Source organism: Ceratotherium simum, chromosome 35 (genome assembly GCF_057802395.1).
Source record: "Ceratotherium simum simum isolate JZ-2026a chromosome 35, ASM5780239v1, whole genome shotgun sequence".
NCBI lineage: Eukaryota > Metazoa > Chordata > Mammalia > Perissodactyla > Rhinocerotidae > Ceratotherium > Ceratotherium simum.
The window spans coordinates 23467380-23492055 of record NC_141934.1 but is presented as its reverse complement, the minus strand read 5'-3'; the positions used below and the strand labels follow the sequence as shown (position 1 = coordinate 23492055).

Below are 24676 nucleotides of genomic sequence, written 5' to 3'. Positions count from 1 at the left end.
CCGGCCCCATAGATGTCTTTTGTTTTAATTGGCAAGTTTTTGAGGATTAAAATAAAAGATCAGGTCAAACATCTTTAAACTGTTTATCTGTAAACCTAGTAGAAAACTAGATTTGTTTGGAAAAGGCTTAGCTGTAAAGGATGTTTTCAAAATGGTGTGGATGATACATGTATGTAGTTCACAATGAAGAGGTGTGTGTTTAGAGAGAAAGCAAAGGTGGCAAGCCATTAATTGGTGAGTCCGAGTGAAAAGTAAAATGGATATTCATTGTACTGTCTCAATATTTCTGTTAAATTTTTTTGAAATAAAAATTTTGGAAATTTATAAATTTTGCTTGTTTGGAATTTAAAATGCTATTTCAAATGGTAGCCTTATGTGGGTTAGTATGGGAGCCTAACCACCCATAGTGAGTAAAGTAGTATAGAGTTACAATGAAAGTAATGAAGCAGTATCATTCCAACACTAGGAATTCAAGTAGGGTGGGGAGAGAACTTTCATAGTTGATTTCATTGATTTCTGAATGCCAGTGCTTGAGTGGAAGTCCTCAGGGTAGCCTGTGGTGCTGGTTGCCCTTCTTATTATCGGTGATTAAAAAAAAAAAGTAGGGGAGGTTGAGCTGTTGGAGCCAGAGGTGCAAAATGCTTAGGGTCGAGAGGTGTTTGGAGTTTGAGAAATTGGGAACTCATAGGGGTTAGAACACTGCTCCAGCCCAAAGCTAGTCAGCAGCCAGGCTCAGTGTTGTGAATAGAGATTCCAGGTGGGTCAGTGTAGAGCTGCTCTGGGGCAAGTAGGTACCACATGAAATGAGAATCAGGGAGAGACGTACCACACTGCCTGCATGAGGTATATCTCATTATCAAAGTTGGATGGCTGGTTCTCTGAATAGCAGCCTCTGGAAGGCCCAGTAGGATGTGGGGAGAATCTGGGTGCTCTAGTCAAAAGCCATACAAGTCTGAGTTTACTAGTCAGTATTTAAGTTGAGTGGGGTGTTGTAACCAGTTCTCCTCTACTTCTGTCCTAGGGTACAAACATTGCTGCTGGCAAAGCCATGGGAGTGGTGGTGGCAACTGGAGTTAACACTGAAATTGGCAAGATCCGGGATGAAATGGTGGCAACAGAACAGGAGAGAACACCTCTCCAGCAGAAACTAGATGAGTTTGGGGAACAGCTTTCCAAAGTCATCTCCCTTATTTGCATTGCAGTCTGGATCATAAACATTGGGCACTTCAACGACCCTGTTCATGGAGGCTCCTGGATCAGAGGTGCTATTTACTACTTTAAAATTGCAGTGGCCCTGGCTGTAGCAGCCATTCCTGAAGGTCTACCTGCTGTCATCACCACCTGCCTGGCTCTTGGAACTCGCAGAATGGCAAAGAAAAATGCCATTGTTCGAAGCCTCCCTTCCGTGGAAACCCTTGGTTGTACTTCTGTTATCTGCTCAGACAAGACTGGTACACTTACGACGAACCAGATGTCAGTCTGCAGAGTAAGTGGGAGTCATTTAAGAGTCTTTCCTGGTGATGGTTATTTATTAATAAGAATATGCCCTCATGCCCTCAAAACCTTTGATTTATAATTTGATGCCTTTTTATGTGCTTTAGACAAATTGGGTTGTATATGTAGCCTGAGCCCAAGGTAATTTGTAATACTTCAGAGGAGTTAATCATTTAATTCCTAAAACTATTTCATGAAATAAAGGATATCTGCATGGCTGATAAACAGTCATGGGCTGCATAATGACGTTTTAGTCAACAACAGACCGCATATACAACAGTGGTCCCATAAGATTAGTACCACATAGCCTAGGTGTGTAGTAGGCTATACCATCTAGGTTTGTGTAAGCACACTCGATGATGTTCGCACAACGACGAAATCACCTAACGACGCATTTCTCAGAATGTATCCCTGTTGTTGAGTGATGTATGACTGTACTTGTATTGGGGCAGTCTATAAATGTGTTAGGTAACTATGCTCCCTTTATTTCCCTGCTTCTCTGTTTCTAAGTATATGTATGTTAACAGATAAGCTTCAAAAGAAGAGAATTCTATAAAGCAACTAGTTACCTACCTACCTGAAATTCTAATTGATATTCCATAACACATTGAATGAGACATGCTTTCTTCTTGAAAAGTAAATAATTCCCTTTAACTTCATTCTGTGTTCATCCTTCCTTTCTTAGGTTGTTTTGACTATCACTTGGGGGTAAAATAAGAAACCATTTAAACCTGCCCTTAGAAAAATAAGAACTGGGCCGGTCCTGTGGCTTAGTGGTTAAGTGCTCGCGCTCCACTACTGGTGGCCCGGGGTCGGATCTCGGGCGCACACCGACGCACTGCTTCTCTGGCCATGCTGAGGCTGCGTCCCACATACAGCAACTGTAAGGATGTGCAGCTATGACATACAACTATCTACTAGGGCTTTGGGGGAAAAAAAAAAGGAGGACTGGCAATAGATGTTAGCTCAGAGCCGGTCTTCCTCAGCAAAAAGAGGAGGATTAGCATGGATGTTAGCTCAGGGCTGATCTTCCTCAATCAATCAGTCAATCAATCAATAAATAAACAAATAATCTGTTACAAAAAAAGAAAAGAACTGAAGAAATAATATAATAATGATATACAGCTGAATTAAGTTCTTTCATATAATTCAATTTCCCTAGGTTTATATTTAAACAACTTTGTACAGGTCAAAGTATAATTTTCCAAAAGGTACGCAACTCATACATCTATTGAGTGAACACATGTCAAAGATTCTATTTCGTTCGTTAATTAATGAGGGAATCAGTAAGACGATGGAACTGATTACAAGAGCATTTGAGGAAGTACTCAATCTTAGAATAGAATTGCTGTGTCTAGTTAGATGACAAAAACTGGTTAATACCCTTTAGGGCAGTAAAACTACAGGTTGTCTTTTCTACAGGACACAAATCCACAGCTTCACATACCATGAGCCCTTAATTAATAATAAATAGCACAGTGAAACAATGTTACATTTTTCTAGAGTACTAAATCTTTGAGTGGGCCTGTTAAGTAATGCTTCTGAGTGACATTGAAAGGACATGCAGTCATCCTCTTGGCCTCATCTCCAGGTTTTGGATAATGTTTTTTTAGCAATGGAAATTGTTTTTGTTTTAATACAGTTAAACCCTCTGAATCTTTATCTTGCCAAATTTAAATCCGTGATGATTTTTTAGATATACGTACCCCCTCAGCTCTTTGTAGTCCAAACCCAGATTTAGAATGAATGGACAGATGTTTAAAACAGATTGGGGTCTTCTGTCTCTCCAGTAGGTAAGCTTCTAGTTTGTCTTGGGTTTCTCCCGAAGATGCAGGGTTTGACTGAGCTACCAAGTTCTCATTCCTTGGAACCAGAAAAGGTTGGATGAATCAGCTAAAAGCTGATTGTTTTGGGGAGAAGAAGGGAATTTCATGTTTCCTGTTTAGTTCCCCCCTGCAGCCCCCTTTGTTTAAAGGGGGAAATTGTTTAAACTTAGCCTGAAAGCTGTAATTCCTCAGAATAGTCCTTATATCCATGAAAGTAAGCAGTGTGTGAAATTGTAATCTTTAAAAAATTTTTAATTTCAAAGTTGTGGCAGCAAATCAGATTTCAAACGAAGAATAAAACAGAGTCCATAATAAAATTTTTTTTTTGTTCTTATATTTTCCCTTAAACTGTTTGATTTAAAATGTTTTCGTCTGTTAAAGAAACAGCCTGGCTCATTGTTCTGATCTACCTCGGTGACAGAAAGCTGATGCTAATCAGTATTCTGCAGGAGGTTTCTTGCAGAGGATTGCATAACTGCCCTTAACTTAGGGATACTTTCATCATGCAGTTCCTAAATGGTTTACATGCTTGAAATCTAAAATGCCTAAGTGCATTCAGATTTAGTTAATATGGATTAGAATTCTGCATGTCTTAGAATATTTTGGACTCTGGTACAGACCTAAAGAATTCTGCTTTTTATAAACAGTATCATTAAAGAAATGGCATGATGTGTAGTAATAATAATGCCAGCCTGCTTTGATATGCTTAATACAGTTAATTTGTTTTTGCATGTGACTTTATCCGAATCATATGGTATTCCTGCTCAAGAGGTTAGAAAACTAAGGCTCTGAGAAGTTGAGTGACATGTCTGAGGGTCACACAACTTTTAATAGAAGGGTAAAGTTTGATTTTCTTACAGGAAAGATTGGGAGTTAAAACCCAGTCTTCTCTCTTCCACTTAATAATTGTGTAACCTTGAGCCTGTCTTTTAACCTCTCTGGTCCTTTATTTACTCTCCTATAAAATGTGACACATCTTTGGAAAGAGCCTTTTGACAAGCTTCCTTTTTTTAGATGTTGTATCTGTTAGAAAAAAATTGTAGGAGTCAGTGATCTTGTGGCATGTGACCCTGGACATGAATCTTTTCCTCATTTGACGCACTGGTTGTATGTTTTTTTTTTTTTTTTTTTTTTTTTTTTTTAAAGATTTTATTTATTTATTTTTCCCCCAAAGCCCCAGTACATAGTTGTCTGTCATAGCTGCACATCCTTCCAGTTGCTGTACGTGGGACGCGGCCTCAGCATGGCTGGAAGAGCGGTGCCTCGGTGCGCACCCGGGATCCGAACCCGGGCCGCCGGCAGCGGAGAGCACGCACTTAACCGCTAAGCCACGGGGCCGGCCCTGGTTGTATGTTTGAATTAGAGCCTTTCATCAGGAGTCATTACAGTTTTGAATCTCATATATTATTTATTTTATTTTTTTTTTTTTAATTTTTTTTTTTTTTGTGAGGAGATCAGCCCTGAGCTAACATCTGCCAATCCTCCTCTTTTTTTTTTTTTTTGCTGAGGAAGACTGGCCCTGGGCTAACATCCGTGCCCATCTTCCTCCACTTTTATATGGGACGCCGCCACAGCATGGCTTGACAAGCAGTGCGTCAGTGCGCGCCCGGGATCCGAACCAGCGAACCCCCGGCCGCCGCAGCAGAGCGCGTGCACTTAACCGCTTGCGCCACCGGGCCAGCCCCATATATATTATTTTTTTAAAAAACAGTTTTGTATGTCTTACTCATAGCTTTAGTTCAGTTCCAAGGTTGATTTAGTTCTGACTATACTTTTGAAATGAAGCTTTTGGAATTTAAGAGTATGTGCTGTATAACAGGCAAATCTTGTGAGGCAAAAGTTATTTTAAAATAAAGATGAGCTGATTTTCTTATATGAGTTGGAATGCTCTGAAAAGATGTTTTTAAAGCATTACATGGCTCTTTTTAACTTGAGTTTAACATTTTTAAAATTCCTTATTGTAGAATGGTTTGATCATATTCTTAATTGCTCTTATTTCAAGACAGATCTTGGCATGATGAAGTATAGTTGAAGTATCACTTTGTGTGTTTTTGTATCTTTTGTTTTAAGAGAAGGTTTTACAGTTTCAATTTGCAATGAAAACACAAATCTAAATCTTAGTCTTCCAAACTGGGCTTCTGAATTATAATTGGAAAGCAAACCAAGGGAAAAACCTCATCTTTAAGAAACCTAACTCCTGTCACTTTATTATTCTATAAATTTAGAATCCTTTCCTAAGCATGCTTCCGTCTGTATTGTCTTGGTAATATCAGGTTATTCACCTCTGCGGACTCCTTACTGTACGTATAGTTATGCAGCTTCGTAGAAAATGAGCTCTTGCCACAATAAAAATAAGTGGGAAGGAGCAGAGAAGCAATTTGTCTTATTTTACTCGGGGACTGTTTATGCACCTCTGAAATATGAGTTTACTCTTCCCAGGCTTATACTCTTAGCTGTGAGGCAGGACTCCCTAATATCATTTTCTCAGCCAGCCGTTTGAAATTGGGAATTCTGAGCATCCTAAAGAGTACTGCTGAGTCTTGGGAGTTGACTGAGCGAGGTCCTCGTGAGCCAGGCTTCATGTGGACTGTCTGCTGTGTCTTTGGTGCCACTGCTGCTTACTGTTTGTTCAGCTCCTCAGTGATGCTGTTTCTCAGACTGTTGGATGGATGGGGGAGGCAATATTAAATAGTGTCTAGTTGGAATAAGGGACAGTACTTCTGATGCTGAGCTTCAATTAATAAGTTTCATTAAAATTGTTTTCTTAAATGAGAAAAGCTTTTTTGTCTTAGCAAAGATTATTTGTCCTAGCGTATTTATTATACCTTATAAACACTGACACTTTTTTTTTTTTTTCTTTTTCTGTAGATGTTCATTCTGGACAAAGTTGAAGGTGATACTTGTTCCCTAAATGAGTTTACCATAACTGGATCAACATATGCACCTATTGGAGAAGTGTGAGTAAACCCTCCTTTATCATTTAAAGGATCCATTGTGGCAGTTTGGTACTTGTACAGATTTGCAGTGTATCTGAAAAGTTGAGACAATTTTCTGAATGTGGCTCATGTTGTCAGTTACCAAGGTAGTAAATTTTTAAAAAAACAAATATAATGCACACTTTGAGAGAGAAAACACAGGTCATAAGCCAATGACCTTTTTCATCTTCATTTAGCTCTCATTTGAAGCCTAAATTTTCAAGTGGGGTTTCTGTTTGTTCTTTTTTGTTGTTGTTATGAGGAAGATCGGCCCTGAGCTAACATCCATGCCCATCTTCCTCCACTTTATATGGGACGCTGCCAGAGCATGGCTTGACAAGCGGTGCATCGGTGCGTGTCCGGAATCCGAACTGGCAAACCCTGGGCCGCCGCAGTGGAGCACACGCACTTAACCGCTTGCATCACTGGGCTGGCCCCCTCTTTGTTCTTTTTTGATATCAGTGGTGGAGGAATTTCATGAACTAAGAATTTTTGATCTTTACCGATTGATTCCTGAGATCGGAGACACATTCTGTTATTGTCTCCAGCATCAGATTTCTAAGAGCCGTCACTCAGTTCTTTTGAATACGTGCCAGTCTGTTGTCCACAAATTCTATTTATATTATTAAATAATTAAATAAAAATTAGTGGAGATGACCACACTATGCTCTGAGTGTTTTTTCTTTTGATAGACACAAAGATGATAAACCAGTGAAATGTCATCAATATGATGGTCTTGTAGAATTGGCAACAATTTGTGCTCTTTGTAATGACTCTGCTTTGGATTACAATGAGGTAAGACTCCTTATAAATGAGAAACTAGACCTGGCTGCTCCTAGTTCAAGGGTGGGGTGGGTGGAATGAAAATCCAGCCTTCCTTCCTCCCTTTTGAAAGTAAGAGTTCCTGATTTTATTTCCTCTTTCCATTCAAGAGCCTATCTCCATCAGCGTCTGCATGACCTAGCCAAAGAAAGCTGAGAGCCTTTCATATATCCTCTTTGAGCATTGCAGTTACTTAACTGAGAGTTGTAGTGTACATCATGTTCTCGGCTGTTTATAGTTTGGTTACTATAAATGAATAAAACTCAGGATAAAAAATGTTTTCCTGAAAGTATAGGGTATCGATCTTGCTTTTTAAGATATCCTTGAGGACAAGCTGAGGCTTAGAGGATTGTTTTGATGATGATGATGACGATAAAATAATATAAAATTTAACCAATAGAAAACCTTTTTTATTCTCTTTTTTAATTATAAAAAGTGAGATAAATCCTTTTGTTTCTATCTAAAAGGCAAGCCAGTCACCATCAGAAACAGAATGTAAACTCTGTAGAATGATAAGTAATGACATGGAATTACAAATACTGTTTGAAAGCTCTTTGATTAATACTGTGATTAGTGGCTTCTTATAGTTAAGGGAAATGAAAAACCTAATTATTAGAATGAGATAAAATGCACACCTGTGCTTTGAGTATATTTTTAATTATCTGGATCATGTGCTCCAGAATAGGATAAAAATGGCCCACAGAATAATGATGCAGTGGAAGACAGGTTGTCCTCCTATGGAAAAAAGTCTTTATTAAGAAGAAATTTACTTGTTTACTACTTTTCCCTTTTTCCACTTTCTATGCTTTTAACCTATGTAGGCAAAAGGTGTGTATGAAAAAGTTGGAGAAGCTACAGAGACGGCTCTCACTTGCCTGGTAGAGAAGATGAATGTATTTGATACCGAATTGAAGGGTCTTTCTAAAATAGAACGAGCAAATGCCTGCAACTCGGTCAGTATTGGAGCTTGGTGTATTGTTCATGCTGCCCATCACTCATACCATATATCCTTAGTCCATTTACTCTCCTGCTATCTTAGATAACTAAGTTATATACCTTATCACCTCAGACTTGTAATCTCTCTTCCCCGTTAGTCACTCTCAGGTAAAATAATCTGGCTATCTATTTGACCAAGGAAATAAAAGGAATCAATGGATAATTTCCACATGAAACCATTTGTGCCCATAAGATCTGGCTTCTCCCATGGTGCTGTGAATGGACTGTCCCTGCTCCTAGGAAGAACTAGCTGCTCCTTGTGCAGTATGCCCTAACGTCTCTCTCCTGCATTATCGATATTCCACCCCTACTGTATCTTCTTCATCAGCATAGGAGAAATAATAGTATGTTTATCTCAAAACTTTCTTTTGACTTGATTCCCCACTTCAGCCCCCTACTTCTTTTCTTTTACAGTAAAACTTCTCAAGAGAGCTGTTTTTATGTATTGTTTCACTCCTCCCATTTTCTTGAATTCACTCCAGTCAAGCTTTTCCCTCTTCCAGTCTATCAAAAACTCTTGTCAAAGTTGCCCATGACCTTGTGCTAAATATAAATGGTCAAATCATTTATGTGTGTACCTAATAGCACATTTAAAATACATGAAGCAAAAATTGACAGAAATAAAAGGAAAAATATATCCACAATTAAAGTTGGAGATTTTAACACACCTATCTCAATTGATAGAACAAGCAGATGAAGAAAAAAAATCAGTAAGGATATGGAAGATTTGAACAACACTGTAAATATACTCAACCTAATCCTTATTTCTGTTATGCTACTTCTAATATGCTTTTCAAATGCATAAGGAATGTTCACCAGAGTAGACTGTATTGCTGGTCTATGAACCAAGACTCCACAGAAGTACAAAGGATTGAAATCATACCGACAGTTGCTGTATAACCATCACAATAGAATTAAACTTGAAATTGATAACAAAAAGATAATTAGCGAATTCCCCAAATATTTTGAAGCTAAACAACACTCTTTGAAGTAATCCTTGGGTGAAAGAAGAAATCACAGTGGAAATTAAGAAATAGTTTGAACTAAACAATATTGAAAACACACCATATGAAAATTGGAGGATGTAGCTAAAGCACCATTTCAAGGGAAATATATAGCTTTAAGTGCCATATTAGAAAAGAAAGTTAAAAATCAATGATAAAAGCTTCCATCTGAAGAAAAGAAAACCAGCAAATTAAATACAAGTAGAAGGGAAATAATAGAGAAGATGAGAAACCCATTATGAACCATTTTATACCAATAAATTGGACTGCATAGAGGAAATTGACAAGTCCCTTCAGTAACACAACTTTCTAAACTGACACAAGAAAAATGGAATAGTCCTATATCTGCTAAATTAATTGAATCTGTAATTAAAAATCTACCCCCACAAAAAGTCACCAGGTGTAATTCTGCCAAACACATAGAAAGAAATGCCAGTTTTGGGGCTGGCCCGGTGGTACAAGTGGCTAGGTGCACACGCTCCACTGTGGCGGCCTGGGGTTCACCGGTTCGGATCCCAGGCGCGCACCCCGATGCACTGCTTGGCAAGCCATGCTGTGGCAGTGTCCCATATAAAGTGGAGGAAGATGGGCACGGATGTTAGCCCAGGGCCAGTCTTCCTCAGCAAAAAAAAGGAGGATTGGCAGATGTTAGCACAGGGCTGATCTTCCTCACAAAAAAAAAAAAAATGCCAGTTTTACACAGACTACAAACATTTAAGAAATACCCATTTTATTTTTTAATTTGTTTATTACAGTAAGATTGGTTTATAACATTGTATAAATTTCAGGTGTACATCATTATACTTTTTTTTTTTTTTAAAGATTTTATTTATTTATCTATTCCCCCAAAGCCCCAGTAGATAGTTGTATGTCATAGTTGCACATCCTTCTAGTTGCTGTATGTGGGATGCGGCCTCAGCGTGACTGGAGAAGCGGCGCGTCGGTGCGCACCCGGGATCCGAACCCAGGCCGCCAACAGCGGAGCGCGCGCACTTAACTGCTACGCCGCAGGGCCGGCCCCATCATTATACTTCTATTTCTGCATAGATTACATCATGTTCACCACCCAAATACTAATTACAACCCATCACACACATGTGCCAAATTATCCCTTTCGCCCTCCTCCCTCCCCCCTCTCCCTCTGGTAACCACCAGTCCAATCTCTGTATGTGTGTGTTTGTTGTTATTATCTACTACTTAATGAGGGAGATCATACGGTAAATACCCATTTTAAACAGACTATGAGAAAAAGTAAAATAAAACCCTTCTCAACTCATTTAATGAGGCCAGCAAAATCCTGATACCAAAACCTGACGTGGATATGATAAGAAAAGAAAGTTACAAACTAATATCCTTCATGATATAGATGTAAAGATTCTCAACACAACATTAGCAAGTCAAGTCTAGTAATATATTAAATCTGTAATGTGTTATTTCCAAGCAGAATTGCCATGACTACAAGGCCAGCTTAACAAAGGTCAACCAGTATGGAGGTGGTGGAGCGTGCAGTGTGTTAGGTGTGAGAACACTGGACAGATGCGCAGCCCCTCGGTCCCTTTCCTCCTGCCTGTCAGAGCCTTTGAGCCAGGATTCCTGGGCTGAGCAAAGTGGCAGGCGGGATACGATGGACCAGTCTGTTGAGCTTCAGGTGCTGAAGGCTGACCAGGTGGCCAATGTCTGCCAGCAGCTGTTCAAGATTGTCTTACTCAGGTCGAGCTTCCCCAAGCGTGTGAGGCCACAGAATCCACTGGCATTTTACTGAAGGACAGATCCATCATGGTGGCCTCTGGGAGGGCAGTGCCTCCTTGATGGGGACCTCTTTCAGGTTGCTGAGGTTCAGGTCCAGTTCACTGCTGACCAGCTGGTTGTTTTTGGTCACAGTGATGCTGGCTGAATGGACCTAAGTGATAACCTCCTTTGTCCTGGCCAGTCTCTGTCTGGTCCCGCCCCCTCACAAGCCACCACTCCGGGAATACACCAGCCCCTCTGCACCAGGGTAAACACCATCTTCATGCAGTCCAGGGTCTACACAGCTGCAAGATCCTACAGTGGGCCCTCCAGACCAATTCCCAGAACCTGCTGCTCCCAGCCTTGGAGCTTGGATTCCTACAGGATAAAGTTCTGCTGCACATAACCTCTTCTAGTGTCAGACCTACCTGTCATCACCAAATAGTTGCCAATTGGTACTTCAGGCAACTCTTTGTAGCACTTGTTTGTTCTTACTTAGGGTTCCCTAGTGGAATAAGGAGAAATGGGAGGTAAAAATATAGCCTTTTCTAGTTGTTGTGCAAAAGCAAGGCTCATGTCTACTAAATGGTCAGCTGTCACTACATTGATGCTTTTATATATCACAAACCCTTTCTTTCATCCTCCCCTGGGAAGCCAGGGCAGATTAGGAGGCAATGTGGTGGTGGGGAGGGGAGGGTAGCACCATACTTATCACATCCACCCTAAGGTGGGAGAGAGAGTGCATCTGTTTTCTTAAGGACCTTAGCTATTTAATCATTTTAGTGACCACACCAAATCTCAGGCTGTGAAAGGGATTGCAGGACTGTCCAGTCCAGTCTGACACAGGCAGGGAAACTGAGGCTTCTATGCCTTGAGTACAGTCTCACAGTGTGGGGCAAAACTGGATGCCCGCTCTAGCACCCTTTCTTTCCTTTGCATCATTTTGCCTCCTTTACATTGTCCTGAGAAAAAACTCTCACCAGAATGGAGAACATCTCAGCTGAAGTATAGAGTCTTTCACAGTAGACTGATTCATGCTTCACAACTAGCAATTTCGTAGCCCCGGGGGTCTTGGGCAGCTCCTATGGCATCTTGCCCCGACTTATGCGGCTTCCATAAAATAGAAGTCCAAGCCCCTTGTCCCCATTATAGAGCATTCACTCCTGATTGTTGGTAAGTAAGAAGCCAGTCCTCGCAGGGCCACATTTTCTGACAGCTCTGTTATTAGTTGGTGTGACTAACTCCTTCGGAGGCAACCTGAAGACTCAGCTTCACAGAGACTGAGGTTTAGAATTGTTTGATTCTAGATCTGTAACTACTCAGTAAAGGGAGACAGGTAGCACTGTGGAGTTTAAAAGTGGTGTGTTAACTGTAACGATGACCACAAATAAGGGCAGACTGTTCCTCCTCTTGTCTGCAGACTGGGCATTTTCTTGTTCCATGGCCTCCTTTGCCTCACTTTTTTGTCACAACCGCTGAGTGAAAGCATCAGAAATGACTGTCGTGATGTTCATTCACTGAAAATTCCTAGATATGGATTCATGCCAACCCCCCATCCCCTAGAAAGAAAGAACCTTTCATAGTATAGAGACAGGGCAAGACCCAGCTTTTTAAGGCCTCGTGGCCTGTTTAGATAGGACTGCCGCTCTTCACTATCCTGATAATGGAACATATGGCTTTGTTCTTTTCTCCCCCCAGGATATATCTGGTGCCTAGGTCCACACCTTACTCAGAATCACTACACATTCCTTCAGTCTTCCCAGAGCCATGGGTACAATGCTTAATGGAAACTAAACACATGAGTCAGATAATGCAGAATTCGTAGTGATTGTCCTTTTGCAGCTTGAGGCAGCTCTGGCCGAGAGGACAGCTATAGTATACGCAGCCTGGCTGGGCCAGCCCACAGACTTCAGTCTGTGGCTCCTAACTGCCTACATTGGATGGTGGGGTTCTTTGGGATTTCGACAATTATCATTAGATATGTGTCTAAATGGGGGGGGGAGTCAATGTAATTCACATAATTGAGTAAAGGTGGAAAGCCATGAGATCATTTAAGTAGATGTAGAAAAGGCATCTGATAAAATTTCATCTATGTTCATGATAAAAACTCAGCAAACCTGTCTTCAAGCTAATGATGTATTTACATAGAGCCTCTGTTAACATCATACTTACTGGCAACACAAGCATTTCCGCTCACCATTTCTATTCAGTGTTGTACTGGCAGTTCTAGTCCATGCAATAAGGCAAGAAAAAGAAATCAAAGATAAAAATTGGAAAGGATAAAGTATATTTTGTAGGTAACATAACTGTGTACATAGACAATCCAACAGAATCTAAATCTAAGGGTTAATTCTCAGTCCTTGTTAGACCTGAGCTGTCGGTTGATCCTGTCAGTCTCCCTCCTTGAAATAGTCCTTCACTTAACTCATTCTCCTCCCTGCCCCCACCCCCTGGCTCATTCTTCCCTCCAGGGGTAGGAAGGCCCAGGGCCCAGTCCCTTACCTTTTTGTCTGCAGTTCTCCCACAATCTCTTCTGGTCTCGTGTGATTTTAAATACCGTCAATGTGCTAAAGTCTAGTATAGTAGCCGTTGGCTACCTAAAGCTATTTACTTAAAATAACAGTTCCCCAGGCGGACTAGCCCCACTTCAGGTGCTTAGTAGCAACTTAGGACAGCTACATAAACAGTACTGATAGAACATTTCCATCACTGTAGAAACTTCTTTGGGACAGCAGTGCTCTGGACCACTTCTGTCCACCTCCAGGGCTGTTGCCCTGGTCCAAGTCACCATCATCTCTTGGATTATTTGTATTAAGTGGTGTTCCTTGCCCACCTTCAGCTAATTCTTAACACAACTGCCAGAGCTTGAAACCCTCCACTGTCTTCCTGTTTTCACTTGTTAGAAAAGCCAGTTACCTTACAGTGACTTGTAAGATCCTACAGCCTGCTTCTGCCACCCCCTGCCATTGTACCTTTCACCTCTTTCTTGCAAACTTTGTTCCAGCCACGTTGGCCTGGAGGCTCCTTGAAACATGCCAGGTCACGCTAGCCTGCACTTCTCTTCTCTGCTCACACTCCCACATCCTTCATGTTTTCACTCAGATGTTCCCTTCTTCTGACCAGTTTACGTAAAATTGCAATCTATACATACACAAGTTTTCCATCTCCCTTCCCTGCCTTACTTAAAGATATTTTTTCTCCATAGCACTTATTATAATCTACTTCTACGTTCTAGTCTCTTTCCCAAACTAGAGAGCAAGTTTCATGAGGGTGAGAACTTGTTTGTCTTGTTCATTGTCCGTTGCTATATCCCCGGTGCTCATTACATAACAGGTGCTCAGTGAATATTTGTTGAACAAGTGAAAAATTTACAGAACTTGTTATCGAGTAGTATTCCATGTATATTCTCTTTATAGGTCATTAAACAGTTGATGAAAAAAGAATTTACTCTAGAGTTTTCACGCGATAGAAAATCAATGTCGGTTTATTGTACACCAAACAAACCAAGCCGGACATCGATGAGCAAAATGTTTGTGAAGGTGAGTACAGCAAATTGTGACTGAGATGTTCCTACCAGGATCAGGATCCTGGGTGAACCAATAAATAAAATTGTTGATCTAAATCTGTAATGTTTTCAGGGTGCTCCTGAAGGTGTCATTGACAGGTGCACCCACATTCGAGTTGGAAGTACTAAAGTCCCTATGATCCCTGGAGTCAAACAGAAGATCATGTCTGTCATTCGGGAATGGGGTAGTGGCAGCGACACACTGCGATGCCTGGCTCTGGCCACTCATGACAACCCACTGAGAAGAGAAGAAATGAACCTTGAGGACTCTGCCAACTTTATTAAATATGAGGTTAGCTAATGAAAAGTTTATTCACCCACATCCTTAAATACATTCATTGTGTTTAAACAGCACTCCTTCAGTAAAAGGTCAAATGAGTCTTGCTTTTGCCAAGAAAGAGGTGTGGTTATTTGTTTTTCTGCAGGCCAAATGCATTGCCATTATAATTTAGGTTGCTGCTTCAAACATACATCGTTAACAATTTAATACAAATCTGTTACATTCAAAGAATAATCAAGACTTGAGCTAAATTGTAAAACCTATTTTGCAGCTCTTAGGTAAATTAAGATATTTTAAAAATTGGGAACATTTTTAAAACATTCATTAGTTATTGAAGGTCAAAATATCCAAGTTGAGAGATTTCTTCTACATTTCTGCTCAGAATTCTTTCATATCAAGAAGTACTGAATGAAAGGAACAAGCTTTGGTACTGTGGGCCACTAAAGTGGCCAATACCAAAATGCTCTTATTCCTATGTTTTTTTCCTCATTTCAGAATATTATCATTATGAAAATGAAAGAATGATTTGGTAACAAGAATGTAGTGATATTTTTAGTCATTTCCAATTAATTGGAATTAATACTATTCTTGATTAGATTTATATCAGTAGTGTGAATGAATGTTAATCCTAGGTAAGAGTCAGAGAAATGCAGAAACCTTTGTTCTTGATGTATAACTGGCCCTTGTTCCACACCAGGGGAAAAACCAGAATTTCCTGTTTGAACATAAAGGTGATTCTTTTGCTGTAGACCAATCTGACTTTCGTTGGCTGTGTGGGCATGCTGGACCCTCCAAGAATTGAAGTGGCCTCTTCTGTGAAGCTGTGCCGGCAAGCAGGCATCCGGGTCATCATGATCACAGGGGACAACAAGGGCACTGCCGTGGCCATCTGTCGCCGCATTGGCATCTTTAGGCAGGATGAGGATGTGACGTCGAAGGCTTTTACAGGTCGAGAGTTTGACGAGCTCAGTCCTTCAGCCCAGAGAGATGCCTGCTTGAATGCCCGCTGTTTCGCTCGAGTTGAACCTTCCCACAAGTCTAAAATTGTAGAATTTCTCCAGTCTTTTGATGAGATTACAGCTATGGTGAGTGTCTTTGGACGTGTACAGGTGATTCACAGTACACAAACACAACAGATTCTAAATTTGATCATTAAATTTTTAGGAATAGCCCCCAGGATTGGAATTTCTAGATTTTTGTCATGATCTGGGCTGTTTCTCTAGGATTCTGTTGACCAGTAGCTGGCATGCTGTATGTTGCATGCAGGGAAGATTCTAGAGTAGTTTAAGACCTAGCAGTGCCTTCTGAATCAGTTATAGGGGAAATATTTGGTGGTATCTAATCTTTGTTTTGGTTGAAATATGCACATTTGTATCTCAAGTTTTCTAAACACTGATTCAGGATATAACTTAATTTGCATCGTCACCCCGTCTTTGGCTAACCCTACCTAAAATTAGATGTACTGGTAAAGCATTCTGTACGAGCTGCCTGTTGATGGAGCATTTTCACTATTCTTCCCCTCATGTGATTTTTCACCCGGACATGTTAACATTGTGTTATATTTGCTTTCTGTTGCTTGTCTGTAAAACTTTACTTTAAAAAAATTTAATTGTGTTGTTTGAAACCAGATATTATAGATATACTCCTCCCTTCCTCCTTCATCTCCCTTCCCTTCTCTTCCCAGAGGGAGCCACTTTTTTGAATTTGATATTGGGTGTTTAGTAAAAGTATAAAAACATACGTGGGAATGATAGTTTTCTATCTGTAGACAACATTTAGTATTTTTGCATATTTTTGATATTTATAAATGGCATAGTTTACATATTTTTGCAGTCTGTACCTATTCTACTTGAGAGTTATCCATGTGGACACAAGTAGTTTATCTTGACTGCCATATAGGTTTTTTGTTTGTAAAAAAATAACACAGATGGGGGCTGGATTGGTGGCATAGTGGTTAAGTTAGCGCATTCTGCTTCAGCGGCCCGGGGTTCACAGGTTCAGATCCCAGGCTCAGACCTACGCACTGCTCATCAAGCCATGCTGTGGCAGCATCCCACATACAAAATAGAGGAGGATGGGCACGGATATTAGCTCATAGCAAATCTGCCTCACCAAAAAAAAAAAATAGTAATAATAATACAGATGAATTTGAAGTCCCCTTGGTTCCACTTCCCTCTGAAGTCTCTTTGGTAAGTCCATTTGGCGATTTTACATTTCCCAGGTAAAATGTGTTTTGTGACACCAACTTACAAAAACAAAATTCTCCTCTAACTCTTCTGCCTGGAGGCCCACTGGTTTCCAGCTCCATTTGTTTCCTTGCTTCAGGGCAGCTGAGCCTTTGTCTGGGGTGTGTGTGTTAGATGTTTGTAAACCAGTCTTCGGGTTCCCTTTCAGACTGGGGATGGTGTGAATGATGCTCCTGCTCTGAAGAAATCCGAGATTGGCATTGCCATGGGCTCTGGCACCGCAGTGGCTAAAACCGCCTCCGAGATGGTCCTGGCTGATGACAACTTCTCCACCATTGTGGCTGCCGTCGAAGAGGGGCGGGCAATATACAACAACATGAAGCAGTTCATCCGCTACCTCATCTCGTCGAATGTAGGGGAAGTTGTCTGGTGGGTCCCTGTGATAGATCACCTGTATTCCTTTATCTAAAATCAGCTTGTGATGACCAGTTTTCCAGATTTGCTCTTCATATGGCAGCAGCTTTGGTCTTTGTGCACAAGTTTGGAGGGAGGGCTGGGCAAGACAAAAAAAGCTCTTGAGAAGGTAGAGGTACTTACAGCCGTCAGAAGGGCTGTCTGCAGCTGCCCCAGTGTGCAAAGGACGCCCTTTAACATAGAGACGAGTTCAAGTTAAGTCCATAAAGTAACCAAATTCTTGGCTTCTAAAAGTTAACTTTAATTTGAAATTGGGTATAATAAATGTTTTATGATTGCCAAAAAAAGTTATTTCAAGCAATCATTGTTGCTGTCCATTGATTTTTATGGAGGAGGAGGAGGTGGTGATGCTATTTAAATAATAGCCAAAAATAATTTGGGGTCTTTCTCCTCTTTCCTTGGGTGGAAACAGTATTTTCCTGACAGCAGCTCTTGGATTTCCTGAGGCTTTAATTCCTGTCCAGCTGCTCTGGGTCAATCTAGTAACAGATGGCCTGCCTGCCACTGCACTGGGGTTCAACCCTCCCGATCTGGACATCATGAACAAACCACCTCGGAACCCGAAGGAACCACTGATCAGTGGGTGGCTCTTTTTCCGTTACCTGGCTATTGGCTGTGAGTAGATTTTTATATTGTCGATTTTTAAACAAAATGTTTGTGAGCCAAAATTTTGTAAATTCATCCCTTAAAAACACATTCTGGGGCCGGCACCGTGGCTTAGCGGTTAAGTGTGCGTGCTCCGCTACTGGCGGCCCGGGTTCAGACCCCGGGCGTGTATCGACACACCGCTTCTCCAGCCCTGCTGAGGCCACGTCCCACATACAGCAACTAGAAGGATGTGCAACTATGACATACAACTATCTACTGGGGTTTGGGGAAAAAAAGGAGGAGGATCGGCAATAGATGTTAGCTCAGGGCTGGTCTTCCTTAACAAAAAGAGGAGGATTAGCATGGATGTTAGCTCAGGGCTGATCTTCCTCACACACACACAAAAAACACATTCTTCTATTCCCATATTAGGGTAGCAAAAAATGGAGGCTTCCTTCTTGCAGTTGAATGAACTGTATACCCAATTTACAGTGAAGTTAGTCCTTGTCCCTGGGCCTTTGTGAATGAGGTTTTCAGATTTAACCTGTGGGCACAGGGATACAGGGACAACTCCGGTGATATAATATCACCCAGATATAAAACTAAGTCCCCCTTTCCCTAAGTGAGAGAAGGGATTTTGTGTGTTTATCAGCAATGGTTGGTAAATGCATGGGGCCCCGGCCACGGGTCAGGTTCTTCTCCATATGTCATCTGTGTAGACCTCATCTTCCTAACCCAGGGTGCCACTTCTCTTCCCCATGTCACAGGTTAGGAAAGCAAGGCCCAGAGAGGTTAAATGACTTTCCTAGGGTCTCATGGGAAGGTTTTAATACATTGACATGACTTCAAATTCAAAAAGCACACCATGGCATAAAGTGGGAAGGCTCTCAGCCAGTCAGCTCCCCTCCAATGTTAACAGCTTCTCATGTGCCTTTCCAGAGATACTGTAGCAAATAGATGTAGTTTATGTATTTATTTTTGCAAGCAATGGCATGCTGTACACACCTGTGTGCTGAACCCTGTCTTTGTATTTCTCCCTCTTTGTCGGGTAATTCCGTGTCACTACATGTACAACTGCCTCCTCCTCCCTGTGCACCAGCTGCCTGCTGCTCCGCTGTCGTTGCTGGGTGAGAGGGTGTGTGCGCTTTTGTCTTTTGGTGGAGGCTGCCACACTGGGACATTCTCTTATTCTCAAGTCCTCTTATTCCCAAGTTCTCCACTAACCCTTGTTGCTTCTTTATAATAAACTCCATGAATTCAAAGGTAATTGGGAGGGGGGGCTCCCAGAATCAGCTTTGGGCATTGCCGTGTTGCTCAGTTTTCTGCACTAACTGCTCTAACAGTGTTTTCATGTAATGGTTCTGCCAGCACTCTGATGGAGCAAATAAATTAGTGTACAGCTGGTAGCATCAGTTTGCCTAAAAATCATGGATGGTGTGATCTGGTCCTCCAACATGGTGTGTGGCCTTGTGTGCAGGACACACACCTGTAGCCTTAACATATTGGCTGCTGATTAGAGAAGGGCATGGCTAGAGTAAAGGTCCTACCAATTCTAATAGGTACTTTTTCTCACAAATTCTGGAGGAAAAGTTGCCTGGTTCTTCTGTACCATAGACACCCCTCTCCCTTGCAGAAACCCTCCATCTAGCTCCTTTGGCTGATGGGAGTGAGCAGTTGCTAGTGGCAGCACAGGCTCTAGTTATCACCGACACACTGTGTCTTTCCTCTCTGGCCTGAGGATTGGCCCACAAGGCAACACCTGCAGTGGACGCTGCAGGCTGCAAACCCCGTGTCTGGCAGCGTCATGATGTTTGTTTGTTCCCAGGTTACGTCGGTGCTGCTACCGTGGGTGCTGCTGCGTGGTGGTTCATTGCTGCCGACGGTGGTCCAAGAGTGTCCTTCTACCAGCTGGTATGTAGTCATACCTTTCTTTCTGTACCTTAGATACAAAGCATCGTAAGCCCTCACAAACAAGGTTGTCCTTGAGTTGTCTGTGGTTTGGGTGTTTGTCAAATAAGTTTAAGGCTCGAACAATAAGCAGTTGCATTTAAGATTATTCTGAAGGACCAGGGCTTCTCTGGGAAATGGGGTGAGATCTTGTGTGTTCTGGGCTTAGTGTGGAATTGGTGTGTGGACTTTGGAAATGTACTTGGCTGATCAGGAACTTGATTGGGCTTTTATTGCAGAGTCATTTCCTACAGTGTAAAGAAGACAACCCAGACTTTGAAGGAGTGGATTGTGAAGTCTTTGAATCCCCGTACCCGATGACAATGGCACTCTCTGTTCTAGTAACCATAGAGATGTGTAACGCCCTCAACAGGTCAGCGAGTCTTCTTGGCAAGCTGGGGCGAGAGCTCTGACAACCAGGGCACTGGGGGATTGTGTGTGTGTCATGGTTGACTGGATCACAGGAAAGCTCTTCCCTCCCAAAAAGAAAGGAGAACAAGCAGCACCGGTTTTAAAAGCTTAAGTCATCATCACCTCCAGGAAGTAGTGGGAGTGCTTAGCCACATGTTCCTTAAGAGACACTGGAGGCCAAAAATAGGGATTTCAGTACCTCTGTATGCCAGTGCCCACAGGGAAAGAACTCTTGCCCTTTCGCATTGAGACAAATGGTATCGCCCAATTAAGCCAGTGACAAAAATGGAAAATTCGAAATAGCCTAAGTGTCCAGGGCAATTGAGAGCAGCTTAGAGCCCGGTGAAGTGGAACCTGCTGTGCCGAAGCCTAGATTTAAAATTGGAAGTTTGTCCTACATCTGAACATTCTTCCTTAACTTTGCCCCAGTAGAAACATTAGTAGAATTAGGTCAGTGGGCAATGCCAGGTTAGCTGCTGCCTTATTGAAGTGTAGCTCCGAACAGTCTGTCCCTAGTGACACATGCCTTTGCCTTTTTTGCAGGCATATTTCATGTACCTCTCCTTGTTTTGCAGTTTGTCTGAAAACCAGTCCCTGCTGAGGATGCCCCCTTGGGAGAATATCTGGCTTGTGGGCTCCATCTGCCTGTCCATGTCACTCCACTTCTTAATCCTCTACGTGGAACCCTTGCCTGTAAGTGGTGTCGGCCGGGGGGGGAGGGGGTCTGGGGCCTGACTGCCTCTCCAGCAAGTCTGGGAGCTTGACGAGGCTTCTTTGTGTTTCAGCTTATCTTCCAGATCACACCGCTGAATTTGACCCAGTGGCTGATGGTGCTGAAAATCTCCTTGCCTGTGATTCTAATGGATGAAACGCTCAAATTTGTGGCCCGCAACTACCTGGAACCTGGTAAAGAGTGTGTGCAGCCTGCCACCAAATCCTGCTCGTTCTCGGCATGCACCGATGGGATTTCCTGGCCATTTGTGCTGCTCATAATGCCCCTCGTGATCTGGGTCTATAGCACAGACACTAACTTTAGTGATATGTTTTGGTCTTGACTGACAATTTTACATAAAGAAGATGTTTAACTTAATCAATTAATTTTTTATTGTTTAAAGCAACTGTCTACTTCTGCTGAATTTTCACATGAACATATTGGCTGGTGAAGGTTTCATACTCTAGATTTTGTTTCGCTTTTTCTGACTCCAGTGGGGCAAGATTTTCCTTTTTTATACACATAATTAAAGTGTCCATTGACATGTACAGAGAACTAACACTATTTTATGCAAATATTTTTTTGTAGATGAAAAAGCATGTACAGTGTTCTGTTTAATACTCATCCTTGTATAAAAAAATAGTTGAGCCAGCAGACATTGTCAGCAAATTAATTGGCAGCAGATTTTAGGACATGAATGTGTGTGGTTTTTTCTAAAACTAAATAGCATGTATTGTGTCTTTTGCATGATCATCTGGATTTAATCTGAGATCACAGTCTAATTTTTATTCATAAGCCAATTTTTCTGCACTGAGCAGAGTACTGCTACCTCAGTCAGTATTTTTTGGTTTGCCACTCCCCTCACCCCTCTCGGCCCTCCTTCACCTCCACCCCCCACTCCAAGCCCCACTCGGCTGCTTCTCCTGTAGGGTTTCGATGGTTCTGTTTACATCAGTCTTAACAAGAGGTATGCCTGTTCTCGCTTGTGCAGAAAACATTGTTCCAGATTCAATCGACTGGGCTCATGTCCCCTCACATAGTTTTTAAGGTTATTTATTTAAATGTCTAATGTATTTTATTGTAACAGACATTGTTTTGCCAACATCGCCTATTTCAGTGGCACTTCACAATCTAGTTTAAAAAAAAAATAAAACATTTTAAATGGACAGAAAAATAACTGTCTTGTTTTTAACTCTTAAGTGGCTTAGCTTGAACTATCTAATAGATGTGTCCAACTTTCTCTTAAGTTGTTAGCTCAGAACTTTAGTTTTACTTTGCTTGAGGGGAAGAAGGATCCTGTTCTGCTGCAAAGGTAGTTGTAGGAATTTTATTTTTTAATGTATAGGCACTAATTGTCATCTGTGATACATTTTATGCAAGTTTCTGCTGGCCTGTTTTAGCCTGGTGTAGAGAACATAAGGGCAAGTGTGTGTGTGTATGTGCGTGTATGTGTTTTGTAAAATCTGTAAATAGCACATGACCAAATGAACATATTGTATAGAACTATTTTTATTTGAATGTGGCACTAACCACCACCGTTACTATGATAAATGTTTGCGCATGTTCGAGATCAGTCTTACCAACAGTGTACAAGTCATTAACAGTCCTAACTGTGGTGTTTTCCTCCAATGCCTTCCAACATCCATCAACTAACGTGAGTATTCCCTGGAATTTGGATGCTTTAGTCTAAAGGTGACTGCCACCAAGTGAGTTAGCTGTATGACACTAACGAATAAGCCGCTTGTGTCACAAATTGCAGTGTTCTATGACTGTCGCTGAGAGCAGCAGGCATACAATGCGTGGTACCTGTGCACACATGGGCTGGGTTAGCTGACCCCGGGTGTGATGCCCATAGACTCCACACAGTGCCTAGAACAGTGGCACAGCCAGATGTTTGGGAAGGCCTGGGGGAAGAGAAACTCATTCTGTCGTGGTCAGACTGACAGGCTGAGGGACTGTGCCCGTGCTAGTTCCGAGATGAGGATTCTCAAAAACTTCTTGTGGTTTTTTTGATCTGTTAGCTGCAAGAACTTCCCAGAACCTTGCTACCTGGTTCATTAAAAAGCAAAAAGCTAGTGAAAGCAAGTAACTAAACCAGTGAACTCATGCACTCGTAGGTTCGTCTTAAATAGGCCACCTTTTTTTCACCTTCTGGGTTACAGTCTTTGCAGCTGAGACTTGTCTTCTCTCTCCAGGGTATGTTAAAGCACAGTTATTAGGGCATGGCTCTGCTCAGCCAGCAACCAGCCAGCCTAGTCGTTAGCCAGGGTAGAGGCGGCCTAAGCAGCCTCCTTCCCTGTATTCAGTGGGCCAGCAGCTCCCTCCCTTGAGGCGGAGTGTTCTCGTGAAGGCATTTGGGCCCTGGTTGCTGGGCCATCCAGAAGATGTGATATAAATGCTTGGAATTTGGGGAGAAGTTAATGGGTATCAAGCAGGATGAGGTGCTGCCAAGTTCAGAGGTTTTGAGTTTAAGGGGATGGAAGTGGAACATGGAGACTGACTCTAAATGCAGAGTCCTGGCCTGGCTCACTGAGGCCTCTCTCAGAGGAAGGGAGGTTGGTTTGCTTGGCAGAGAATGTGGGGGGCAGGTTTTGCTGGTTTTAGCATCGTAAGGCATGAAAAGAAATGAGTTGAGTGGATCAGATGCAAGGAGTACATCTTGGCTGCACACCAAAACAGGATGTGTAAGCTTGTTAGGTGGTGTGCTATTCACTGGAAACCAAACTAACCAAACAATCAACTTTTCCTGACTCAGTTCCTTGATTTAGTGGCCTGTACAAAATAAGTTGAATGGTGTGGGCTGCTGTAGTAGGACAGCCCCAGATGGCCCCAGGCCAGCTCTTGCCTCGTGGTTTCTCAGCTTCAGGCCCGTCCAGCCCACGGAGGTGGGCACCCACTTCCCTCAGCCCAGACAGCTGGGAGTGGGGAAGACCCACTGCTGCCTCGGGCGGAGTCCTTTTGTTCTCTCTGCTTCAGGCTCTGCTGCTGAAAAACATGTCCGCATTTGCGCCTCCTCAGCAATCATGCTGCTGTGGGCATATCCCTGGCCTCAGGCCTGCATCCTGCAGTGAGCAGCAGGGGCCCAGTCCCATCCTCACCCAGCACCTACAGGAAGGCCCTGTGGGACACTCTGCTCTTGCCACCGTCAATAACAGGATGGGGTGGCGTCATCCTCAGACCCGCCATGCATGTGCCGTCAGGCAGCTCTCACCTGAAACTCGCTCCAAGTTCTTTCCCAATGGGCAGGCGGGCCAGAGGCCCATCCCGTTGGCATTCTGCTTTTGCCATCTCCCAGGCCTCACCCAGCCTCTTTGATAGAGCCTGGCCTGGAAGAGGGCAGTCTCACATATCCCCTAACTGGGAACCGCTCCAGCAGCTCATCCTGCATCTGCACAACGCAGGTGACACGTCCTGTAGGGAGAGCTGCATGAGCTCACAGGCACACAGGGCACCTGCCAGCCTCTCCTTCACAAGCAGCTGCTACCACATCGCCCTCAAACTGGGGCCTCAGCCCCCTGAACGTCCGTGTGGTGGGCAGACCTCAGGAATATCTGTAACCACAGGCGTTAGCTCAGTGTCTGCCAAGAACCTACCCACTGCCCGGAGCCAGAGCCTGCTGCGTCTGCAGCACCCATGAGCTAAGTCAGCATCCGATGCCTTTTTAATTA

At 42.5% G+C, this 24676-nt stretch overlaps 1 protein-coding gene across 1 annotated transcript in view; it reads left to right on the top strand.

The window, feature by feature from the left end:
* Positions 1-22576, top strand: part of ATP2A2 (ATPase sarcoplasmic/endoplasmic reticulum Ca2+ transporting 2) — a 61659-nt gene extending 39083 nt beyond the window's left edge. The window contains exons 8-20 of the mRNA XM_004429992.3: positions 1022-1486; positions 6189-6277; positions 6988-7090; positions 7939-8070; positions 14262-14384; positions 14484-14702; positions 15440-15775; positions 17085-17305; positions 17763-17965; positions 19764-19849; positions 20125-20258; positions 20872-20989; positions 21082-22576. Of these exons, the coding sequence (XP_004430049.1) occupies positions 1022-1486; positions 6189-6277; positions 6988-7090; positions 7939-8070; positions 14262-14384; positions 14484-14702; positions 15440-15775; positions 17085-17305; positions 17763-17965; positions 19764-19849; positions 20125-20258; positions 20872-20989; positions 21082-21351 (2499 nt within the window). The 3' untranslated portion in view covers positions 21352-22576. The remainder of the gene's footprint in view (positions 1-1021; positions 1487-6188; positions 6278-6987; positions 7091-7938; positions 8071-14261; positions 14385-14483; positions 14703-15439; positions 15776-17084; positions 17306-17762; positions 17966-19763; positions 19850-20124; positions 20259-20871; positions 20990-21081) is intronic.
* Positions 22577-24676: the final 2100 nt, after the last annotated feature.